The sequence below is a fragment of the Lissotriton vulgaris genome, chromosome 5, assembly GCF_964263255.1.
Source record: "Lissotriton vulgaris chromosome 5, aLisVul1.2, whole genome shotgun sequence".
NCBI lineage: Eukaryota > Metazoa > Chordata > Amphibia > Caudata > Salamandridae > Lissotriton > Lissotriton vulgaris.
Genome location: NC_141693.1, coordinates 679,705,691 through 679,730,471, shown reverse-complemented (window position 1 = coordinate 679,730,471; position 24,781 = coordinate 679,705,691). Strand labels below are relative to the sequence as shown.

At 44.9% G+C, this 24,781-nt stretch overlaps 2 protein-coding genes across 3 annotated transcripts in view; one reads left to right on the top strand and one right to left on the bottom strand.

Moving 5' to 3' along the window:
• Window positions 1-24,781, bottom strand: part of UNC5B (unc-5 netrin receptor B) — a 379,330-nt gene that overhangs the window by 301,343 nt on the left and 53,206 nt on the right. The window lies entirely within an intron of this gene.
• Window positions 11,973-13,101, top strand: LOC147711391 (oxidoreductase NAD-binding domain-containing protein 1-like). Its single transcript, XM_086923656.1, has one exon. It carries the CDS (start codon window positions 11,973-11,975, stop codon window positions 12,774-12,776), a length of 804 nt encoding a protein of 267 aa, XP_086779782.1. The 3' UTR covers window positions 12,777-13,101.

The following is a 24,781-nucleotide window of genomic DNA, read 5'->3' as shown; positions in this document are numbered from 1 at the left end:
TTTCCTCAGCTTTCCGAGGATACCGTAACACGTAGCGGCCACTTCCACAGCTTGTTGATCACATTTTAGTGATTTGTCGAGCCACACTCCTATGCTTTTGACCTTGGGCTTAGGGGTGGGTGCTTGTCTTAGACATGTTGGCCATTTCATTTTGAAATCAGTGTTGGGTAGGTTACCCAGATACATGATTTAAGATTTGTCGCCATTAAGCCTGAGGCAGGAGTCTTGCATCCATGTAGCCACCTTCTCCAAGCAGATTTCTAAGTCAGAGGGGGCATTGTGTGGGTGTTTTAGAGAGACCACTAGCTGGGTGTCGTCTGCATAGGTGACAATTTTTATCCCGAATGGAAGAACAATATACACCAGTGGCCTCATATATACGTTGGAAAAGGTAAGACATCGCCCCGATCGTCAAAACCTACGGACTCCATTGTGTCATTCGCAGACGACACCCTACTCATCCTCTCCCTATCCAACTAACTCAACGCCGCCAGACACAACCTTCGAGAAGGCATGAAAGCCGTTGCCAAATGGAGGAAATACAGCTGCCTACAACTAAACACCAACAAGACGGAAGTACTCATCATGGGCCCAAACCCCAACGCCTGGAACGACACCTGGTGGCCCCCACCCTCGCAAACCCACCAACCCTAGAACCATGCACGCAACCTGGGACTCATCCTGGACACCGAGCTCAAAATGGACCGCCGGATCAACTCATTCTCCTCCTCCTGCTTCCATACCCTCCTCTTCTACCGTAAGTCCTTCAAATGGATCCCCCTTGAACACAGAAAAAACCCTCACTCACGCCCTGGTCACCAGCAGATTAGATAACAGCAACGCACTCTATGCCGGAATAAACAAAAACCTCACCCACAAGCTACAGAACACCCAGAGCGCCGCCGCAAGACTGGTCCTCAACCTGCCAAAACACTGCCACATTTCTCAGCACCTGGGCACACTGCACTGGCTCCCCATCAAGGCTAGAGTCACCTTCAAGATGCTCACCCATGCACACAATGCCTTCCACGACACCGGACCCACATACCTGAACAGCCGACTAAAATTCCAGGCACGCCAAAGGACCCTACGATCAGCCCAGCTCTCCTTCGCCATGGTCCCACGCACCAGAAAAACCAGATCAGGAGGCCGCTCCTTCTCCTTCCTCGCAGCCAAGGCCTGGAACACCCTTCCGCTCCACCTCAGACAGACAGCATTGCTTCCCATCTTCGTAAGAGCCCTCAAGACCTAGCTGTTCGACCGACCCCCCCCCTTGATGGACGGGAGCCTGCAACACCCCACCCCCAGCGCCTCGAGACCCTTCCGGGTGAGTAGTTGCGCTTAATAAACGCCTGATTGATTGATTAATTATCCCTGAGGAACTCTATACCTAAGAGGACGACACCTGGAGGTAGCTTCTCCTGAAAAAACTTGAAAAGTTCTACCACTGAGGTACGATTGGATCCATGCTATTGCTTCCCCCGAAACTCCTATACTCTCAAGCCGGTTCAGAAGGATATCAAAATTGACCGGGTTAAAGGCGGCACTTAGGTTGAGGACTCACACACAGACACTCGCTGCTTCTTTATCTCACGCTTACAGATTGCTGGTTTCTCCCTTTGTGAACGTTTTGCCGTCCTTCTCCCTCTGTCTTTCCTATCTTTGTGTTTTTCCCTCAGTAAATGACTAATGAGGAAAAATAAGGGCAGGTCCCCAAAAATGAATGCCGGTGCCTCCAGTAAGTAACTCCCAGATCAAGCTAAGCACTGGCTGTGGCATTTCGGCTTCTGTGTTCTACACTATGTGAAGCTTTTGAATCAGACACAAAGGAAGTTCTGCATAAAGTGCATTTCCAGGACACACATAGGTAGACTCCAGGTCTGGATCACCACAAACAATTACCTGGTCCTGATAGAAGCGTTCACTTGGGCATACACATTCTGCCACAGATGTGATCTACTTGAAAACAACCATAAATGAATGACCTTAAAAAAGCTATTTTTAAAAAACTGAGGTCACTACCAACATTAAAGTAAGGGAATTAGAAAAAAATATAACCAATCTTCATTAGTGTTATAAAAATCAATCAGCTCACAGGTACATGTATAGAATCAATGATGTCCATGTCGAAACACACAACCCTAAACAGAAAAGAATGATAGTATAAGACAGGAAATAAAATAATTAGAAATTAAAATCGACAAAATAATTATGTGAGAATAATAACAAACAACAATAAACTAATAAATAGAGCATATAAGAAGAGCGTGATTTAAAACAGTATATTTAAATACATACATCAAACACTATCAGCAACATCTATAAATACAACGGAAAACCCATTTGTCAGACTCACATGTAGACAAATAAACAACATTCTGTCAAAACACTTCCTAACAAATAAAACAGTACAGAGTTGCTTTCACATGCATAAATGTGTCCATTACGGTACCCATAACATGCCAATAATCGAGGGTGAGTTAAATTTACATTTGGGCACTAGATTTTTAATGTCCCTACATTATAACATGCATTTTTTACAGTTTTAATTATTGCTGTTTGTACGCTAATACAATCTGTACTGTGGTTATAACACGGAATTGGACATTTGTACTGTAGCAACAAGTGTGTGGCTGCACCTGTAAAACACTTGCTCTAAAAAACGTGATCAGATCACGGTTGTGTTCACTCCTGTGACATAAATAGTATCCATGCACCCCTGCAATGTGTGATAGGCTATGTATTTTTGAGTGTGGGAGGAGATGTCCGTGTGAACGCCCTGCACTCCCTTATAGAACGTGTAGAACAAAGGTATTTAACCAGAATCAGAGCACAAGGTGTGGGCGTTGAATAGCCTTTGTCAGGAAAGGTGTTTTCTTATGGAAAAACAGCAGCCAGTCCATGGCAATAACATTCATTGTAACTTCTGCACAGCAGTATTAAACGTAAAGATGCTGTTGTATTAGGACACTTCTTTCCACTGACAGTTTATTGGATTACATTTATTTTCACTGACATGGCATAACTATTGTGTAAACCTAGGAGAGGTTCTTCTCACAAACCACAGGACTGATACACAAGAAACCCAAGATGGCAATATTTAGCACCATGGCAAAGTGATAACTGATCAGGTTTTCTGTTGTACACAAGTTACGGCTAGGCTTACTTGAATTAGTAAATGGTTGTGTCAGACTGGGCAGTTCAGGATGCTGGCATCAGCGGTTCGGACAGCCAATTGGAGAATGGCTTATTAAATAACGCACATTATGATAACACATCCTTGCCCATGTAGGATTCTGCTTTGGATAAACCCTGATCAGCCGATTTCTCTGAATGACTGCTTCTTTTTTAGTTCACTAATTAAATGAGCTTGCTGGGTTGTATGCATCCCTAAATATGGGGATCCATTTACTCACAGTCATCTTCCACCTGCCTTTCATATAGATATGTATGACATATTGTTGAGATGCAGTATATCCAATTAACTAGTCAATTTTTTCAATTATAAATCTTTATACGGCACTTAAAAAGACACCATAAAAGTACATACACAATGTATACACATTTTAAAAACAGGTTTAAAAAATGAGTTAAAAAATGGGCTAAAAATGCATTTCATGAACAAAGGGGTTAGAGGGAATTTCCTTACATGGGGCTCTATTTAAATAGCATTAGAGTCAATTATTTCTCTCGTGTTCCGTAACCGCATTGCATTAGTCATTGTAACAAAGTGTTGCAGTATCTAACCTTAGAATATTGCTATTTGTAGTCATTGTGAAAACTCGAGACACTCCTCTCCCAAAGCCCTCAGGTGCTTCAGGTTTGCTTAATAATAAGTGTAATATTAATTATTTATTTCTCATGCACGATCAATTATAATGATTACGTGCAATACAAATTCATACAGTTGTGAATAATACAAATAAAACCTTTACAATTAATAATAACTTTTGTTTGTAAAAAACAAGTATAGATATAATATGAATATAAAAAACCTGACAAAATAATAGTAAAACAGCCTCTTAACAGTGTGTGTCAAAACAATTTCGCTTCGCTGCCCAGTACCTCTTCTAAAGCAGTACTATAACAAGCCCAGGTGGCATTGCGACCCCGGTGCATACATATAAGATGAAGTTGTTAGCAAATTTCGACTTCTAATAGGTTAACAGGACTAAGTCCTGGCGGTTTTTGAGCCAAAGCTGCAAAGAAGTAACCAACATCTCATCAAGGCCGAAAGACACCAAGCAGGCTGAATAAGTCATTATCACGTGGATTGATCTAACTGATTCTTGGGCCTCACAAAGACAACCCTAAAGGAATATTACATTTCAGTCCAAATATCCTTTTGCTGACAAATATCCAGATCTCCATCGGTTGACCTCATATGGTCTTTCCAGTGGCAGTTAGAGGGCCAGAAACAATGAAACTCCTGACTACATGGAGGGAAACTCTAAAGTGAAACTAGGTCAACAATAGTTTATGCCCATTAATTTGGCCTACTGTATGCTCAGTAAGGCGAGGCTACAGGTTTACCGTAGCTGCACCGTTCATGGCAAATTTATGCATAAATATGTATGTTACCTTTCTCTCTGTATACCTCTCTGTGTATCAAGCCATAAACTAACACAAAGGATTAGAGCAATAAATATGTAGAAAAATGTTAGGTATGCAAGTAAACAGAATAAACCCCTAACTATATCACTGGCTGTATATATGTATATGTGATGTACACAAGAAAAGGGTCTAGCTGAAAAATTATATTTAGGTGATCTTTTGGCTATGAAGCAAGTAAAACTACTGACACATTTTATGTATTCATTTATGTTAATAGCTAGAAAATAAGTTTGTTTAGAATTGTTTTTTAAAATATAATTAACAAACAAAAACAATATGTATATTTTGTGAACGTATGCACTCAGCGTTTGTTCAGTATATATATGGTTGGAAGTATACAACATACAAAAATTACAGTTTGAAATCGAAAAGATAGATGGATGGATGGATAGATAGATAGATAGATAGATAGATAGATAGATAGATAGATAGATAGATAGATAGATAGATAGATAGATAGATAGATAGATAGATAGATAGATAGATAGACAGATAGATAGATAGGTAGATAGATAGATAAGGACAAAACAAAGGGCTGCGCTAGTGTGCTGAATAGCAGTTGCAAATACAATAATAGGTTTAGGAGCCCGAATCACAAACAATACTTCTCAATCTACACACATACATGTACCCAATCTACACATACATATACCCAATCTACACATACATGACCCCTACAAATAGTGTAGATTTATTCGTTTTGGAAATTCACATATATTCCCAGCTATAAGTCGTAAAAGGTTTACCAGCAGCACCTATGTTTCCATTCCAGAACTTTACGTGCAACACAACTTCACATTGGAGGAAGATAGCACGCGGTGCATATGCACTTTTGTTTCCTTTTTTTATCTCTAGGGAAAACTTGTTCTCTCTAGAGAAACCCATTCAACTACACCCACATGAATTTTAAGAGGTTGTGTTCCCTTACCACTCTAGCTGAGGAGTCATCCCAGCCATTTACTGGAGTATATATCTGACCAGTTCCAGGGTACAAAAGGATTGGAGAGGAATTTATGAATTCCAACAAACACAACTTTGTGGGCAGTCACATACTCCAAGCAAACCACAGCTTGATCTGCCAAATCCCGCCCCTTCCATGGGCTTTATTACTGCATAATTATACATAGTTGTGGCGCACAATTATGCAGTATTAAAACTATTTACAACTGCTTGGTATTCTTTTGTGGGTAGGTGACCAGCATACATTTAGCCATTTTGGGACATAAAAATAGATTAACATCAATTAATGGCACCATGAATGGGGCCCATAGCATCAAGAATGCAGGCATCAACAAATGTGCACATTTAGACATTTGTAAATCTGTATTTATTTTTTCGAAAGGAAAAATACAGAAAGTAGGCCTTAATCTGAGTCACTCTCCATTCTGTCAGTCAAGACTGCTAGGCCAATATCTGTTTAAAATGAGAGCGAGGGAGTTAAATAAAGGGAGCACCTGCGTATGTACTACAAAACCAATATTTTAAGGTGAGCCTATGTTCAAAAACATATTGGTTTTAGCAGTACTAAAACCCAACAGTCACTCAACTGTGAGGGCATGCAGACTTGGAAATGTATGTGCGCATGACGACAACTGGCTCTGAATTCTGGTTTTTGGCTGAAGAAACTGGATCACAATTTCTCAGTCCTGCTGCAGGTGGAACCATCTGATTCACAATAGTGGATAGAGTTCTGGAGCAGTGCCACAACGCTTGCTCTTGTTTGTGCACTAGTCCTAGATAGGCGGAGCCGGAACAACCTGTACCTCAGATGTTATAAGATTATTACAGTGCATGGCTGTCCTGACAAAAAGACGTCCCAGCGCTAAATGCCGGAGGGGGGGTTGCATGGGGGAATGCTAGATCAACAGAAAAGACAGGTCTTCACAGCCCTTCTAAAAGACAGAAGATTGGTGATGTTTCTAATAGGGAGTGATTCAGAAAAGGGGGTGGTGATGAACAGAGTGTCTGAATTAAGCAGACCACTCTTACCCAGTCCAAAGATCAGGGCTTGATCCATCACCGTTTTTTAGCTCACTGCACCATCCCAGCTCAGAACCTGGCTACATGCAAATTAGTCTGACCCTGGCCCAGTGCATCATGGGAACAGGGCAGACCAAACTACCAAGCCAATTCTTATACTGGGAAGGAAACAAGCTTCCGGGGACCGGTTTCTGGCATTTCAGCCGTCTTCGGCCCGGCTTGCTTGAATCCTGATGGTGCAATGAGCAAGGGACTCACATCTGAGTATACCCTTCCACGCTTATGGTGGACAAAAACGATTCTGCCCTGTTCCCATGATGCACTGGGCCAGGGACAGACTGATTTGCATATAGCCAGGTTCTGAGCTGGGATGGTGCAGTGAGATAAATAACGGTGATGGATCAAGCCCTGATCTTTGGACTGGGTAAGAGTGGTCTGCTTAATTCAGACACTCTGTTCATCACCACCCCCTTTTCTGAATCATCTAATAGGGAGTGGCAAAGAGTTCCAAAGGGAAAGGGCAAGCACCTTAAATGAATTTCCCCTGGTCTGGCCCTAAGGAATCGCGGTACACGAGTAAGATGTAGATCAGCAGAGCGAAGGACGCAGGTTGGGTTGTAGGAATGGCAAAGATTATTTAGAATCACAGGGGCTATGCCTGCAAGAATTGTGTGTGTTGTGCAGAGTATTTTGAACTGGATACTTTGCTCCACGGGCAACCAGTGAAGGTGCACTATTGGTTCTGCATGGCTTTCAATAGCTTTCGGGAAAACAGAATTTGCAAAGCTGCATATTTCCTCGTTCTTCTATGAGATGAGCCCAAGCAAGACAAAGAGCGACTGAACGTGATCCAATCCCTTGGTTATATGAATACTCATAAAATGAGGTAGGTTCTCCAATAGATACAGCAAACTTTACGCAGTACGATGAATCGCTCATCATCACAGTATTTCCTTTCATTTACAAATTGGCTAATACGACGCTCAAGCAAACGAAACACCTTCACCTCTCCAATAGGGAAGGCAAGGCGTCTTCTGCCCAGAGTAGATGCCTTTTCCAAACTTCAAGAGGATCATTTCCCCTGTAGCTCTCAATGGACCTTTAAAACATTTGTACCCAGCTCTCGATGTCCATTGTTTTTTCCAGCAGACCAGCAGCATCTACCTATGACAAAAATCCCTCTCCGCTAAAAAAAGTGTGAGTGCACATTTATGGATTACACTAGCAGCACGTCCCGACCTTGTCCGGGAGGTCCCCCGGAGTAGCAGCCCGTCCCGACCTTGGCTTCAGGGCCCCCGCCCGCCCCGACATTGCCCTTGGGTCCCCCAGAGCCTTACCTAATCCGCTGCACCTCCCCGCCCTCCTGAGTTCACCGGTCCGCTGCTCCTCGCCGCTCCTCCCCGCCTGTCCGCCGCTCCTCTCCTCTCCTCCCAGCCTGTCCACCGCTCCTCCCCGCCTGTCCGCCGCTTCTCCCCGCGCTCATGTCCGCCGCTCCTCCTCGCGCTTCTGGACGCCGCTCCTCCCCGCCCTCCTGATGTCAGCACGCACGTCGCGGCCGGCGCTACTTACAGGGGACTACTTTTTTTTTCTCGTACATTTTTTAAATAACATATTTTTTTATTTATATAGCCTACGTCCATCTGCACACCCTGACAATTACAACGATGTATCGGGTGTGTGGATTGGCGCTGTGGTTCCTGAGTTTACCCGCCTCAAAGGTTCAAAGTTCTTCCTTTATAATAGTAGTATAGATATAGATAACTGTGGAACTATATGAATTACAACTTGATATTTTCACTGCAATTTAAATAACTGCAAGTATATACATACATTAAAAATATATATATACCATAAAACTGTTTTTGTTAGAGAGTCAGCACAGGCACCTTCCATCTATAGAGTGTGTATAAAAATACCAGCCCCTCAGCACTGGTCACCTAGAAGTTTTTTGTTGCCTCTAAGCAGTACGAACGTACACAGGCGAGTGGCAGAGTGTGCTTTCTGGGTATATCTTCATGGTAATACAGGAAGAGAAGATGGAGATAAAAAGGAGAGGGAAGTGCATTAAGGCAGTGTTTAATCTTCACCAGCTGGGTGCAGAAATGGGGGACTGGGGTGAGCTATTAGCTTATGACTTCATCAATGACATGTCGCGAGTTGATGAGGTGTAGATTACCACACTGCCTCTTAAATGTTCCTGAACTTCAATGACAGTAACAGAGAAAAATAATTCTCCTGGTTTCTTTCTGTAAACCTCCCTCTTGGGTGTTCCTGAATTCTGGCATGCATGTCGGTGATTCTGTAGTCCATTGTGATAAAAGAATATGCCTGCGTGCTGAGGACAAGCATGCACGCCTCTCCTTCATCAAGGATCCATACTGTGCCGTCTAATACCGCAGTACCAAAACCCGAGCTAGATGAACGGATTCAGATGCAGGCCTTTTAGCTCTCAATGGTTTTCACAATGAATGGCTAGTCATGGGATAGTAGTTGCTTACATCAAACAAGCATTGGCAAAGTCAACAGGTCTGGCTTAAATTTTGAGTCCTGAGTAAAAAATTAATTTTAAATCACGCTGGGATGAAAAACTTTAAACAATTGCTTTTTGCATACACTGTACTTTTGAGCTTGATATGTTAATATTTGACGATTCAATGTACGTTTGAGATGTAAAATAGACAGTCCCTCTCGCACAGCTGTGCAAGCACTCCCTGAGTGGTGGAATGATACACCAGTCAATAGCATCAGGTGAGAGAAAATTACTCATGTTGCAGAACCAATGCCCACTCTGTATATATTTTAAGAAATTGTAACATTAGGTTCTAACAGCAGTGCTAAGAGGCCAGACCTAAATGCGGCAGTCTGATGGCTTTTTCTGCAGCGGGGATCTTATACGCCATTCAGAATGTGAGGAAACTCTCCCATGGACTAGGATATGTCAAGGTTCATTAGCATAAGAGTAAAATCAACTCAAATCAAAGGTACTTAATTCTGCAACTGAAAGCCATAAAAGCAAACATTTGAAAAAGAATGCATTTCATCTGGGTACATTCAATTAATAAATCTGAATCACATAAAGAATAAAATATAAACAGCTTTGTGAGTCAATAAAAGCAACCTGGGTTCATGTTTTAAACTGCAAGCAGTGCATTATATAAAGTGCAACAGTGCTAAACATAAAACCAACTGCTGTGAGCTATATAACATAAAGTGCACATACTAATCCATTGTAAACCTTGAGCACAAAACTGAAGAAACAAGCAAGCTACTGCGAGGACAGATTTTTCCTGTGTCTAATAGCCCCTGTTAAAAAGCTTGCAACCCTAAAGCACATGATAGGGGAAGATATCATTTGGAGATATAGTAATTCAGGCCTGACTTGGGTAAATTGGCAATCTCTGAGCAACAGGAGTATAAACTTTCTACGCAGAGGGTTATAATGATCACAAAAAAAGATGAAGCGTAGGGTGTCTTGCTCTGAGAAGTTGTCACATGGGCAGGGTTTTAAAGGGCGGGGTTTCAAGTACCCTTGGGGAAATGCCAATAGCCAGGGAACCAAATTCAGATGGAATCTAGTCAACACAAAGCATTTATATGCTTTGCTAACGAGGAGTAGATAAGGTTGAATCTGTTGGCTCAGAAGGTGTGACAAACCTTCTAATGGTAGGTTTAGGTCGGGTACCAGACATGTTACGCCTCCTCCCCAAACGCTGGGTCAGGCCTTGTAATGCAATTATTGCACGTGGGAATAAAAGAATGAAGTCTTGTCTCAAACCCTTCCAACTTTAGTGTTATCAATGCTAAAAGATCTTTAGTCATTGACTCCAATCTTTTGAAAAGGGTGCCCAGCAACAGTTCAAAGTTGGGCCTGGCTGGTAATGGAGATTTTGACAGCAGAGACTTCTTCGTGACTCTGCTGCAGCCTGTTCACTTCCTCTTAGTGGGGGGGACAATCCAAAATTGCTGTCTCCACCTGGCGGTTTAGCTGTTGAGATACTTATGGGCGTTGCCCATTCAGCAGGAGGGGCTACCTTAGGTGTGGGCACGAGTACAGGAGGGCTTGTAGCTCCCACTATGTTCCCTATCAGCCCCGTCTTTCCATTTTTGGTCACTGCGGTGCTCAGGTCAACTTTCTCAGTCCCCATTGAAAGCCTTCTCGGTCAGAGCTATATCCATCGTTATGACATTTGCCGCTACCGTGTTACTTCCTGGGGGCCCAGCAGTCATTTTCTTTTTGCCCATTGCAGCAGATGCTAGATTCACCGAGCTTGTGTTTGCCACAATATGAACCTCTTGTGGGGTCAGGGGAAATAGGTAGCATTCTCCCTGATCTAAAATTCTTAAAAGGCCTTGAAGGCTGTGTACCAGGGAAGTCAATCATAAAATAACACTTAAGAACGAATAAAATATACAAAGTACCCTGTTCATGGCCTTGGTAGTAATATTAAGGAAGCCGTGTCCAGGGCATCCCAGAAAACCGAAGAGCTCCAAGATAAAATCAAGGGACCTGGCATAGCCCACCCTCTTTCGGCCGCTGACTCTGTGGGAGCCCTGAGCAGCTTAAGTGCACCTCCTGGCGCAAACCTGTTGCGTTGGCGGCTCCGGCCGCTAAGCAGTATGGGCAATGCAGTCCCCCACCGGCCATCAACACCGGAAAAAGTGCCTTGTGCAACGAAGGGCTCAAATGCATAAGAGTAGGTATTGGCTCACCTGAAGCTAATCCTGGCAGCTTGTCAAGAATTCACATTTGAGCAGTGGAGCTAACTCAGAGTACAAGAAACTGATATGCCAAGACTGAGTTGGCTGCCTTTCTCAGCAAAATGCTATATTATTTATGGAGTCTCTATAGGAAAATCGGTATATCTTTGGGGTAGTCGATTGGAGGGATAGCTTTTTCCGTATTGTTAGGCCTTGTAGATGAACAGTTTAGTCGCTAGACTGGTATCTGAACATGGGCAGACATTGACGTGGATTTGATTCTGCACACGCCTTTTCGTCCCCTCAAAGGCACTGATATATTAGAAACTCGATTTTCTTAAAGGACACTTTACATCTTGTCCACAAACTCGTGTTGTAAGCCTAGTGCATATAAAGCAGCCCGACATATATGATTATGGCTCAAGCGCTTATAAGACACCACGCAGGGCTTCGCAGCACAAATGGCAGCCCCAATCAACTTTCGCACCCCAAAGGATTTTTTGGTGCCAAATGCCTATACATGGCGAAATGCTAAATTCCTGGTAATCTATGCAATAAGGGTGTAATGTGACAAGAGTTGGGCAAAGTAGGGTTCCAATCGGAAGCAGATCTAACGACGAGCGAATTTGCCTTAGGTACTTCGAAGGGCCAAACAATATTCAATCGGAATAAAATAATGCATGATATTTGCATTCCTAAAAGTGGCAAATTACTTCCGGCAGGAGATTATTTCCCCGGCCAGAGTCTGTGGGGTGAGTGCGGAGTCGGAGACCGTGAAGAGTATTCGCCTGGCTGTCGCCAACAAGGATTTCACCTTCAAGGCAGGGCAATGGATAGACTTGTTCATTCCTGGTGTCCCAAAGGTGGGCGGATTTTCCATTTGCTCCAGCCCGGGGATGCTGAAGAGAGAAGGGGTGCTGGAGCTTGCAGTAAAGTATAGCGTGCACCCCCCAGCGCATTGGATACACACGCAGTGCACATTGGACTCAGAAGTTGCTCTGCGAGTGGGCGGTGATTTCTTCTTTGATCCCCAACCGCGCGACCCTCCGGTGAACCTGCTGCTCATCGCTGGTGGGGTAGGGATTAACCCCCTGTTCTCCATGCTGCTGCACGTGGCTGATCTTCATGAGACGAGCGGAATGCAAGGGGACGGCTATCAGATGGGTGCCGTGACGCTATACTATAGTGCCAAAACGGCCAGCGAGTTGTTGTTTAAGAAAAAGATCCTCGATTTGATGAGCCGGTTTCCTGGAAAAATCACCTGCAACTTGCATGTCACTACCCAGAACTCACAAGTGTGCCATGAGCTTAAGCCCTACATGACTGAGGGAAGGATCTCCGAGAAGGACCTGGTGAAGTCTCTGCAAGACACGAACAACCTCTGCTACATCTGCGGCCCGCCACCCATGATCGAGGCGGTCTGCCAGCAGCTCGAAAACCTACAGGTGCCCAAAGACAAAATCCGCTTTGAAAAATGGTGGTAGGTGGGCCCACAGATGGAACTGGAAAATGGAAGACCATCTCTGAAGCGGGACTGGCACCCGCGTTTGTTTCCTGCCGCTCCGTGCGCCGTGTCGCTCATGGCTCGGCAGGCCGGGATGCAATCTGTGGATATCTAGGAACACCTAGACTCAGGGAATACTTCTTGTCTCTCCTAAAGAACTCAGAGACCCACAACACACTCCTCTCTGCACACATCGAGTCCGGAGGCATCTCCCCCATGGCGACGCCATCGCTTTATATCTGTGGGGTCAGCTGTTAATCACAGTGCAGCTTGATGGGGGTTTATTTATATAAAAGACTGGTATACAACGATGAATGGCTGTGCATTTAAAAAAAAAAAAAAAAAAAAAAAAAAAAGTGGCAAATTTTGCACGGTTTATCCTTGAGCGCTTTTCTGGGTGCTGAAGTGGGTTCTGGATGGTGTACCTTAAGTACAGATTTACAAGGTTCACGCAAAACGTCTTGATCGCATTCACCCCATACCTATGGTTCGTTTAGCAGGAAGTACGTTGATTACATCTTCAGCACTTCAATTTTTATGCACATAGTACTACACTATTTCGCAAAACATGGGGCAGTATCATTTCACTGCCCGACAGTTTTCGTCAATTTTTTTTTTTTAGTAAACTTGGACCTGTGTTTCTCGGGGTTTTATTTATGAGGCTGCGGCGCAGCAGGCAGGCCCCGTGGATGTCAGCTGCTGCCTCCCGTGTCCCCTCCCGTCTTCATCTGCTGCCTGGGGCTCTCACCACAGGCCCTCTGCTTACAATCAGGTAACAGCTTGGGAGCCCAGGCGCCAGACAGGATCCTTATCTCGCTGTCAGGAGGAATGTCAGATCACAGCAACGGAGCCCAACATTTTCAGAGACAGTGTACACACCATAAACAAAGAGAGAGCAGGCGGGAAGGGAGGCGGCGGCGGCTCCTTGGTGGCGGAGCACGCTGGTATGCGCTTCTACCTTCAAACGCGCCACTGCCTGGGGACGGCGCAGGCTTTTATTTGTTTATTTTCTGTTTACTTTCTAGTTTTGCCCTTTCTCAGTCTGCCGCGCGGCGCGCGACATCGACCCGAGGCCTGTCATAGACACAGCCGAGTTGGAAGACCATTGATTTTAGGGATGACGGGATAAAGAGGTGGGATTTTTTTTTCTTTTAGATAACGTGTTCGTGCCAGGGAATGCATCCTGTCCTCAGGGGCGTGATTATCCATAGTGCAGCAGGTGCAGTGGCACCAATGTTCTGAGGGCTCCGACGCATCCCCACTACGCCTGTGTTTGCATTTTGTGCACGTAGCGGGCACCCTTGTTGCATCACTGCCTATTCTCGAGATCGGTTTGCACATTTCAGTGCGACTGTCAGTAAAGATGAATTCCCTTGATCCCCTACACCATCCAGCTGAGTTCAGCCCGCGTTTCCCCCCTTAGTTTTTAATCATCATTACAGAAACTGCTTATGATTATGATTATTAAGCTAATTGAGTCTATAGTAGTGATCCTTTACATCGTTTTCACGGAACAGTAAATTGTCTCTTGAAAAATAAATGAGTTTAATTATACATTTTCTCAAGAAGGATAAAGGACGGCCATCCCCTTTGATCCAAAATGGCTCTCATGCACGTCACGGCCCACCTAGATCTGCATCAGCACGGTCAAACACTACTGCGCTTGGGCCTGGCTGTGGCCAAGAGGGACATTGCTTGTAGATCGGAGGACTGGGATCCACTTTCAGTAGAGCCTGGTGGGAGGGTCCTGACTGGTGCACGGGCAGGGAGATTCCTGTGTATGCGGCCAGGGGTTGACCCCAGAAGCACACTAAGATTTGGGGGTCCAGGGCCAATTACAAGGGTGTCGTTCTTGAACTCTGGACCACGACCAGCTGCGGCCATAAACGTGGAAATTCGGGCTTAAAAGGGCTGACACAGTTCTTCCTCTTACAGAGTTGTGGGCATGGAGGTAGGGATATTGTTGGGGCGGAGGGAGTACTGGAGGAGAGGCAAGAGTACTGTACACCAGGCGCGCAACACCAAGCCCCTCCCCCCCCCCCCCCCCCCCCCCCCGTCGTGTGTGGCAGCCCGGGATGAGACATTTCCCGGACCCGCTCACAGCCACACCCAAGCACTTCACAGGTCTTTAAAAGACCTTGTGCTTGTTAATGGGGCTTTCTTTGTTGTTTCACCCCTTCTAAGAGCCCCTGCAGCTCGACTCTGCGGATTGGCTAAAGATTCAGCCCCCCCCCCCCAAATTTTCTCTTAGCCCCCACCCCTCCCCCCCCCCGAAATTTGACTCTAGTTGCGCCTCTGCTGTACATTACGATTGGTTTGCTCTTGTCTTGCTTCTTGCGTTGTCAAAAGTATTAAAGTCAATAAATTGTGACTCCAAAAAAAAAGAAAATCCTGACTATGACTGGGGGGCTTAAAAAGACACCGACCCTTTCACCATTCATGTGCTCTCAAACTGTAGGCGCAAAGCGCCAGAATTTTCTGGCGCCCTGAGTGGCCCCCGAAAACCTGCACAGTGACCGGTTGTTTGTGAGACATTGCCCCATTTTTTCTTTCTATAAACACGAACAACAACTGAGACCCATGTGAGGATCCATGTCTTTAGTGGGTATTAGAATAGTTTATCCACCAGAACAAGAAAAAGACTTTGGTGTTGGAAACAAGCTGGCAAGCAGACCCCATGTGCTTCAGAGACATCGCTATGGACTGCACAGAAACTATTGTCTAGAGACAGCTACCTTTGTGCTATACTTTCTGCCGCCCTATGGCACTTGTTTCTCTCTGCTGGGACACAGGCCCACTGTGTTTGGTAGACACGCCTGCCATTTACTTCTATTAAGGTACTGCTGTGCAAAGCATGTTTTTGTGGTCTTATGTGTCTCACTTATCATGGGTTAGAGACCTCTGGTTTTATCCGGAGATCATTGTGCTAACGGTTCCAGTCACCTCCATATACTGAAAAGCACAGACACTAGTTTTAGTCAAAACAAGACGCAGTCTCCTATATAGGTATTGAGTACAACAAGTTGCTGAGAGGTTAATGAAAGCAAAATAAAAATGGGAACAATTAGGAGAGGATGTGCCATCAAAAGTGGATCATTTATCATACTGGCCCCATGTGCCACCACTGAAACAGCACACACATCTTAGTGAAGCATGGGCAGCCTGCTTCTGTCTGCACTGCAAATCACAGCACACAAATGCATATAAATGGATAAAGACATAAAACTACTGGCGTCACAGCAAGATGAAAAGAGCACGACAATAAAACCTTTCATGTGTGACCACAAAGTGATCTTGGTTGGCAAGGCCTACAGTGATCAGCCCTGAGCTTCAGTATTCACTCACCGTCACTGCATAAATAAAAATGAAAACCTAGCAAAACGATTTCAAGATACGCTGGTGGACACATAATGGCGGCCGCTGTGATCAAGGATGCGAAGTCAAATGATGGGATGTTGTTTTGTTCCTTCTTCTTGCTCTTTCCATGAGTTTCCTTTATCCGTCACCGATTGTTGTATGGAATATTGAGGACACAACATCCAACGGTCATAATACATTAACCAGAATATTGAAGGATGAAATATAGAAAAGGCAAGTTCAGAGAGGGAGGTTTGGATTTACCATTCTTAACTCAACATCAACATACCTTGAAGAGAAATATAATATAATATAATATATATATATATATATAAATATATATATATATATATATATATATATATATATATATATATATATATATATATATATATATATATATATATATATACATATATATATATATATATATATATATATATATATTTTCACAGAAAAAAACATAGGTTACAGGGATGTTATAGTTAGAAATTATCACGAAAAAAACACCACTAGGAAGTGAGGGTCAAAGGGAACATATTTAAAGACCTACAACAGATTAAATCCCCAAATCCTATACTCAATAACAACAAACTAATCTGGTGGTCTATGATCTCAAACATGCAATTAAAGAAGAGAGGGAAACAAAAATGTGGTTACTTGCAGACAAGTTAATTTCTAATTCAACCAACCTGAGAAAAACATATAGCCCTATTCAAGGAAGATGAAAAAAGGATTTCCATCAACTGCCCTTCGCGGCCAGTGACCCCGGGCTCAGAACAAGTACTGAGACACCGACGGAGAGGGCAGGGTCTCCTGCAGAACCTGAGTCTGTGCCAGGTGAGGTGAGGCCAATACCCTATGCAGGATAGGTGTGGAAATCCTCCATCCTGTTTTGAAGTATTTGTGGTATTCGCAAAAGTGAACACTGTGATAAGGATTTTATTCTCTTTTTTCACATTTATTATATTGTTTTGTGTGTTGCAGTAGCTAACATATAAGTAAGTTCCTGAAGAAAGCCAGGGCAGTGTGTCCCATTGGCTGAAACTAGTCGACCTAAAACCTGCGGTACATTTGTTGGAAGCCGCACCTGCACTATTTTAATAGGCATGGGAGTGGACATTAATAAAATTGTTGGGTTTACTGCCATGTCCTTTTTACATTTTTTCACTAATACTGCACTGCAATTTTTTCATTTAGTCTGAGTACTTGGGACTATAGGCTTTGAGTCATCTAACTTTGTTCTAGATCACGGTATCATCCCCTGAGTTAATGGGGTGATGTGATAGGGAAGCTAGGATTCCAAATCATGACACTGGCCACGAAGGGCAGTTGATGGAAATCCTTTTTTCATCTTCCTTGAATAGGGCTATATGTTTTTCTCAGGTTGGTTGAATTAGAACTTAACTTGTCTGCAAGTAACCACATTTTCTTTCCCCCTCTTCTTTAATTGCATGTTTGAGATCATAGACCACCAGATTACTTTGTTGTTATATAGTTAGAAATTACCCTTTAAAAAACCATAGAAATTCACTGAGACTGAAAAAACCATAGGTTTCACAGGCGTTATAGTTAGTTGGACATTTCACTAGTACAAAACCAGAGAAATTTGGCCGTTATAGTTAGTTGAGCTAACTATACTTCGCACCCCCACATGCACTACTGATGATGACACATGTTACATAATTCATGACATGGTCAGTGACATCACTGATGACATCTCAAATGACATCACTGATGACATCACCGATGATATCATCCACGTGATAATCTGATACACCTCCTCACGCCTTAATATAACCTTTGATAAACCCACTCTAAAATACAGACCACCATTTTCGAAACAATAGACAGACCAATACCAGTTACTACATAACCACTCACTGATTCCTAGGTCTATACATGTCTACTCATTCATCCTACTCATTCATCCGTACAGTTACACATACATGCAGTCGCTCATCACTCACACACCACCACTCACCCATAGAGTTACTCACACACCTAGTCAGTCATGCAAAGAATCAATCACACTCTCATTGACTCACCTAGACATTTATAAACACACAACCTCACTTATTCATACAGATACTAACACATGCTTACTCTCTTCTACAGTCACTGACACAAGCACACACTCATCCATACAGCCACTCTCACAATCACTCACTCTCACATATAGTAATTTATATACTCCAACACTCATATATACTGCCTTTCACATATGTAATTTCTCACACATGTACCACTGAGACATCCATTCACTCACTGACACACCAACACACCCATACACACACTCACCCACTCATACAGCCCTTCATAGATGCAATCTTGAACACATACACCCAGTGAATCACCTACTCACACATCTATGCACAGAGTCACCCACCCACAGAGGCACACAGGCACCCATAACTCATATAGACACTCATGTAGCTACTCGCCAACCCATGAAGTCTCTTACACACCAACTGACAGACATTCACACAGTTTAGTAATTAACCCATGCATTCAGTAAGACACAATTAATCACTCACTTATATAATCAGTCACACACCTACTAAGTCATCCATTGAGACACTTATACACCCACTCATATATACATATATATATAAAATACATTTAAACTTTACAGAAACACAAAGTCACTGAATTATGTCATCAGTGATGTCATTTGAGATGTTATCAGTGATGTCACTGACCATGTCATGAATGATGTAATATGTGACGTCATCAGCAGTGCATTGCAGGGGCGCGAGTTATAGTTAGCCCAACTAACTATAACAGCCAGATTTCTCTGGTTTTGTATGAGAGCAAGGTTCAACTAACTATAACGTTCCTGAAACCTATGTTTTTTTCAGTGAATTTCTATGGATTTTAAGGGCTAATTTCTAACTATAACGTCCCTGAAACCTGCACAGCAGGAAGGTGGGAGGGAACATGCAACATGGACAACAAGAAGGTCGGAGGGAACAGGAAGGCAATGGGACGGTAACAAACAACATGGAAAATCCACAAGCAACATGGACAATGGGAAGGAGGAAGGGAGTTAGCGAACATGGACAATGGGAAGGAGGAAGGGAATGAGCGAACATGGACAAGGGACAAGCTAACATGAAGAAGGGGAGTTAGTGTAGAAGGGAACAAGCCAACACATACAACGGGTGGGAGGGAACAAGCAAACAATGAGGGTGATTGGGAGCAAATTGAAAGGAGATAAATACAGGAAGAAGCCATCTGTAAAAGATGCACTCCGTAGAGAGCTTCGATAAAAAGAAAAAAGTAGCTCTCAAAAGCAAGAGCAGTAGAAGAACACAAATACTTGGGCCATGCTCTAGGGGAGGGTCAAACACAAGAAGCGGAAGTAGCGATGGCACGAGCTGACAAACAGGAAATATGCAAACAAGAGTGACGATGAAGCCAACCAATGGTATCAATGGGACGGCTCTAAGCCCCCTATATGTAAACAACATGTCTCACAAGTGACAGCGCATGTACAGTGTCAACTGATAACTAAAAATTAGTCATGTGGGAGATGCCCCAGCATTACCCTGCATGAGGAGCATGTGCTCTTGCATTCTTGTGCAAGGTGTTGCTATCCTCACTGAAAGACATTTGGTTAAGAAAGAATCTAGGGATGCCTCAACTTCACTCAAACACACCTTTCACCACTCTTCTATAGACCGCATTTGCTTCAGGAGTCCTGGTGCTAGCATTACACTCAACTTGAAATGTGCATGCAGGTTGCTTAAAAGATGGCTGCCTTTTCTAGTACACAATGGCTTGTGGTTCTCCCTGTGGTGCAATGCTTCTAAAGCAGTGACTTTCCAGTACAGCCCAATGGGCTACATCATTGCAGAAAGTAAATCACAACACCCACGGTTCAATAACCCATCAGCCACACAGACAACCAAACAGCTCCGCATAATCAGTCATAGTCTACGGTAACAAATTCTTCTGTCCTGATCGACAACAAGCAGGGGAGTAACTTCAGGCAGGTGCTATTAAATGTAGTTCCTGGTCAATAGTTGCGGTACAAAAGGGGGTGGTGATGGACGGAGCATCTGAATCAATCAAACACTCACACCCAGTCAAAAGATCTGGGTTTAATCCATCACCGTTTTTTAGCCCACTCTGCCACCCCAGTTCAGACATGGCTATATGCAAATCAGTCTGACCCTGTGCCTCATGGGAACAGTCCAGCCCGAACTGCCAAGCCATGTCTTTCCTGGACCGGAAACAAGCTTCCGAGGACCGGTTTCTGGCATTCCAGCCGTCTTCAGCCCGGCTTGCTTGAATCCAGTGGCAAAGTGAGCAAGGGACTCACGTCTGAGCATACCCTGCCACACTTATGGTGACCAAAAGCGGTACAAAAGGGGGTGGTGATGGACGGAGCATCTGAATCAAGTTAACACTCACACCCAGTCAAAAGATCTGGGTTTAATCCATCACCATTTTTTAGCCCACTCTGCCACCCCAGTTCAGACATGGCTACATGCAAATCAGTCTGACCCTGTGCCTCATGGGAACAGTCCAGCCCGAACTGCCAAGCCATGTCTTTCCTGGACTGGAAACAAGCGTCCGAGGACCGGTTTCTGGCATTCCAGCCGCCTTCAGCCCGGCTTGCTTGAATCCAGTGGCAAAGTGAGCAAGGGACTCACGTCTGAGCATACCCTGCAACACTTATGGTGACCAAAAGCGGTACAAAAGGGGGTGGTGATGGACGGAGCATCTGAATCAATCAAACACTCACACCCAGTCAAAAGATCTGGGTTTAATCCATCACCGTTTTTTAGCCCACTCTGCCACCCCAGTTCAGACATGGCTGTATGCAAATCAGTCTGACCCTGCGCCTCATGGGAACAGTCCAGCCCGAACTGCCAAGCCATGTCTTCCCTGGACCGGAAACAAACTTCCGAGGACCGGTTTCTGGCATTCCAGCCGTCTTCAGCCCGGCTTGCTTGAATCCAGTGTCCTGATCGACAACAAGCAGGGGAGTAACTTCAGGCAGGTGCTATTAAATGTAGTTCCTGATCAATAGTTGGGCGCTGGTGCTATCAGCCGGATATGGTGAGGTGTCTGTCGGATCTCACCAGGAATTTTTACATGCGCACAGACACAAATGCACACATATGCTCACTTCCTCTGTTCTGAAATTCCTTAAAAATGTTGGTTATTTTGCTAAATATTGTGTTTACTCTCATTTAGTGCCCCTTCTTATCCAAATTCCTCTCCCTTTTCACTGCCCCTTATGCCCCGCTCATACACCCTGCTGGTCGTATAATCTATTTTAAGATTATATGCTAGCGTGCATGTCGGGAAATCTGAGGCCCCCCCCCCATCTTTATGACCATGATAAAACACCCCTGACAATAAGTCTTCCTTCATGACCATTCCGCTCTATCAATAATCCCTCTCTTTAGAGGGCAAATGTCCCTCCAAGCTTCCGATCCATTTGGCATGCTATAGTGATTATTTTATTTTTTATAGTTAAGGGAAACGCTCATTGCTGCTTCTAAGGCCTGCACTACAGTTTGTTCTTAATGCACTCTTCTTATAGACAAAGACAGACAGCCGTTGCCTGGGTCTCCCGGGACCCCCCCTCACCCACCCCACCACCCCCCACCAACCAAGATGGCCCTTTGATTCCAATCTGATGAAAAAGCTCACCATCTCGTTACAGAAGTAGTCACATCGCGGCCTTATATCGTACCCGTCAGTGCTACAACCCTACCACAGGGGCGGCATTAGGCATGTGCAAGCTGTGCACCTGCACAGGGCCACCAAACCCCAGGGGCCACCACGCCAATATATATCCTTAATATAATAATCCTCTGAGGAGGGATACATATTTGCGTGGTGGCCCCTGGCAGGGATTTGGCGGCCTCCGGCTCTGTTCCACCTTCCTGAGCTCCAGGGGGCTTCGCCCCGCCCGGTCCCCCTCTTCCGGGGCCCCCTACCTACGCTACCTGCCCAGGGCCGCCATGAACCTAGAGCCGCCCCTGCCTACCAGTCCGTCACCTGGCCTGCCCAGGTAGTGAGTGGTAGGTGCACACATCCCCGCAATCATCTAAACATACCACATAGCTAAGACATAAACTGATATCTTGAGGCACTTGAATACTGGTGCGAATGATTTCAGAAAACTGCCTTACTGGATGTAGAGGTTTTCTGAATTGTTTTACCGATGACACAAAACAGCTTAAGGCCATTTTCGAAAGCACAGCCCTGCAGATACATGGGACCCGGCACGCTCAACCAATCAGAAGCGTTTATCGCCCGCGGCTGACTGGCCAGCACAGGGCCCACATAGGGGTGCCCCGCTGCGCAGCAGCTTTCATACCCGAGGAAATCTCTCTCCTTCTGTGCATATCGCAGCAGGGGGAGCTGCGGCTGCCTGGCGATATCTCGCCCTCGCCCGTCATTTCTACGGTACAACAAAGGAAAAGCAATGAAAGCCCGCAGAAAGCTGTGAACACTGTCAACAACAGCGGCTCTGCAGATTAGCCCAAATGTTCCGACACAGATGCGTGCGCGGGAGCGCTGTCCCTTTAATAGGAATGTTCCTCGCAGTACAGTGTTGGGGTCAAACTTTAAATATCATTAGTGCATTGTGCGCTGTCTGTACTGAGCGGGATTATGTAACCTGTGCAGGGAGCAGCAGATGGTCGCTTTGTCCAATGACGGGCGGGCCCTCACTTCATTTTCACGGGCATTGGCACTACCCAGCTGACGTGCCATGCAGGCCTTCCCAGGAGGGGAGGGGAGGGAGCCACGGGGCTAGGAGCAGATGTGCGCTGTATGCTTTCAAGAGACACCCACGCGCCATGTTAGAGTTGGACCAGCTACGACCACCCCTCGCCTGCCAGTGAATCGGAGTGGCATGTTAGTACAAAGAGTGCCCAGCAGAGCGCGGCATGACCAGGCACATGAACCAGAGGGTTCTGACGAAGCAACAGCTGCATTCATGTGCCTTTAGCCCACAGCGAGGGCTAGCCTGGCGGACTCTGGTGTCAATGAACAAAGACCTGGGGATGCGGGGCAACATTATCGATGCCCGCATGAGATGATGGAGCCGGACTCCAAAGACATGGCCACAGTGAAAATGGCTAGCGTTTTAAAAAGGTCAGATCCTGTTCTGGAGTTTGTGAAGTCAAACCACAGAGAAAACTCAAGAACAGTACTTGATGAGCGGCTTCTTACCTTGTCCAAGTTCATAAGAAGAAGGTGGCACCTCTATGGGGATGCCCACCCTGAAGCCAAGCTTTCCCTGCTCCGTTCTGCAGAGACAGCCCTTACACATTACAAGAGTTGTCACCTCTGTGCACCTCATGGCCTTACTCCACACAGTCCACCTCCCTGCATGGTAGAAGGTCTCATACCCAGCACAGTTCTACACTGAGGAGCACTACCCTTGAGCCCTGGACTGTCTCCTGGGCCTCTTCAACCTTCCACTTCCACTTCCACTTCCAGGCCTGAAGCTCAGTTCTGCGTCCACTGCTTTGTTTTACTTCATAGACCACAATTCACAGTGATATATCTCCTGCTGCGGCCTTTCGTACCACCCACCTGCGGAAGATGCACAGTTGAACTTCTGCTTCCCTTCTTTCCCCTCTCACATCCAAAGAAGACAAATTCCTCAAAGTAGATATATATTTTTTTCTAGCTAGGCTCACTCTATGTAAATACCTCCACATACACACATACACATTCTGCTCCAACCGTTATGTTCTTTTCTGATGTTGTAGTTGCAGAAACTCATTATTTACCAATTCTCCCACTGCAGCTAGACACCAGGTAATGAATATCAGAAAGATCTGCTCACTCCTCCCCTAATTTGGCCTCTCACAATACTCATTCTTAGACACCCTAGACCATGTCATTAACTTTGCCACAGAGGGGCTTTTCAACCTCCACTCACACACCTACTTCATTCCGTTGATGCCAAGGCAGGTGGCTGTCAGTCAAAAAATCTAAGGGCATCCATGAAATTTGCCTCGCTACCACTTGCACATTCTTGATGATAAGTGTGCTCCTGGGCGAGATACCCCATGCTTGTCACGCCCAAATGTAATTTTCCTCAGTTCTCTTCCTTTAATCTACTGGATCCCCTTCATTAGAATGCAATCTCCCATGACATATAGAAACCCCTCCCCCACTCCCTTATGTAAGGCTGTCCTCCCAGATCAGCTAATCAACCATGAGGATCAGCGCAACAAGCAACGTACACCCACTATATGCCCGGCAATGTGCCTGGCACTGCACTGCAAATGTTCATGAGTGAAGCACGCCAGCAGGTAATTTAGCGGGCACACACTTGTGCTGCTTGTGCATAGACATTTCTGTGGATGGGAAAACCACCCAATGTCAACTAAACAGTATACATTGTCTGTAACAGCCATCAGCACAATAGCGATCACTTGGACATAAGGGAAATGACAGTCTACAAAAAGAGAAAAACAAATCTGACCCTCCCTTCAAGTACTTGGAGCACATAAGTGCCAGAAAAGATGACGTAACATTTGCCACTGTTGCTACCATTAATGGCAAACAGACAGGGGGGCAATTACCAGCGGTGCACACGAGCCCTCTGGAATAAGACTGTTTGCAATTTCTTTAAAAAACAGA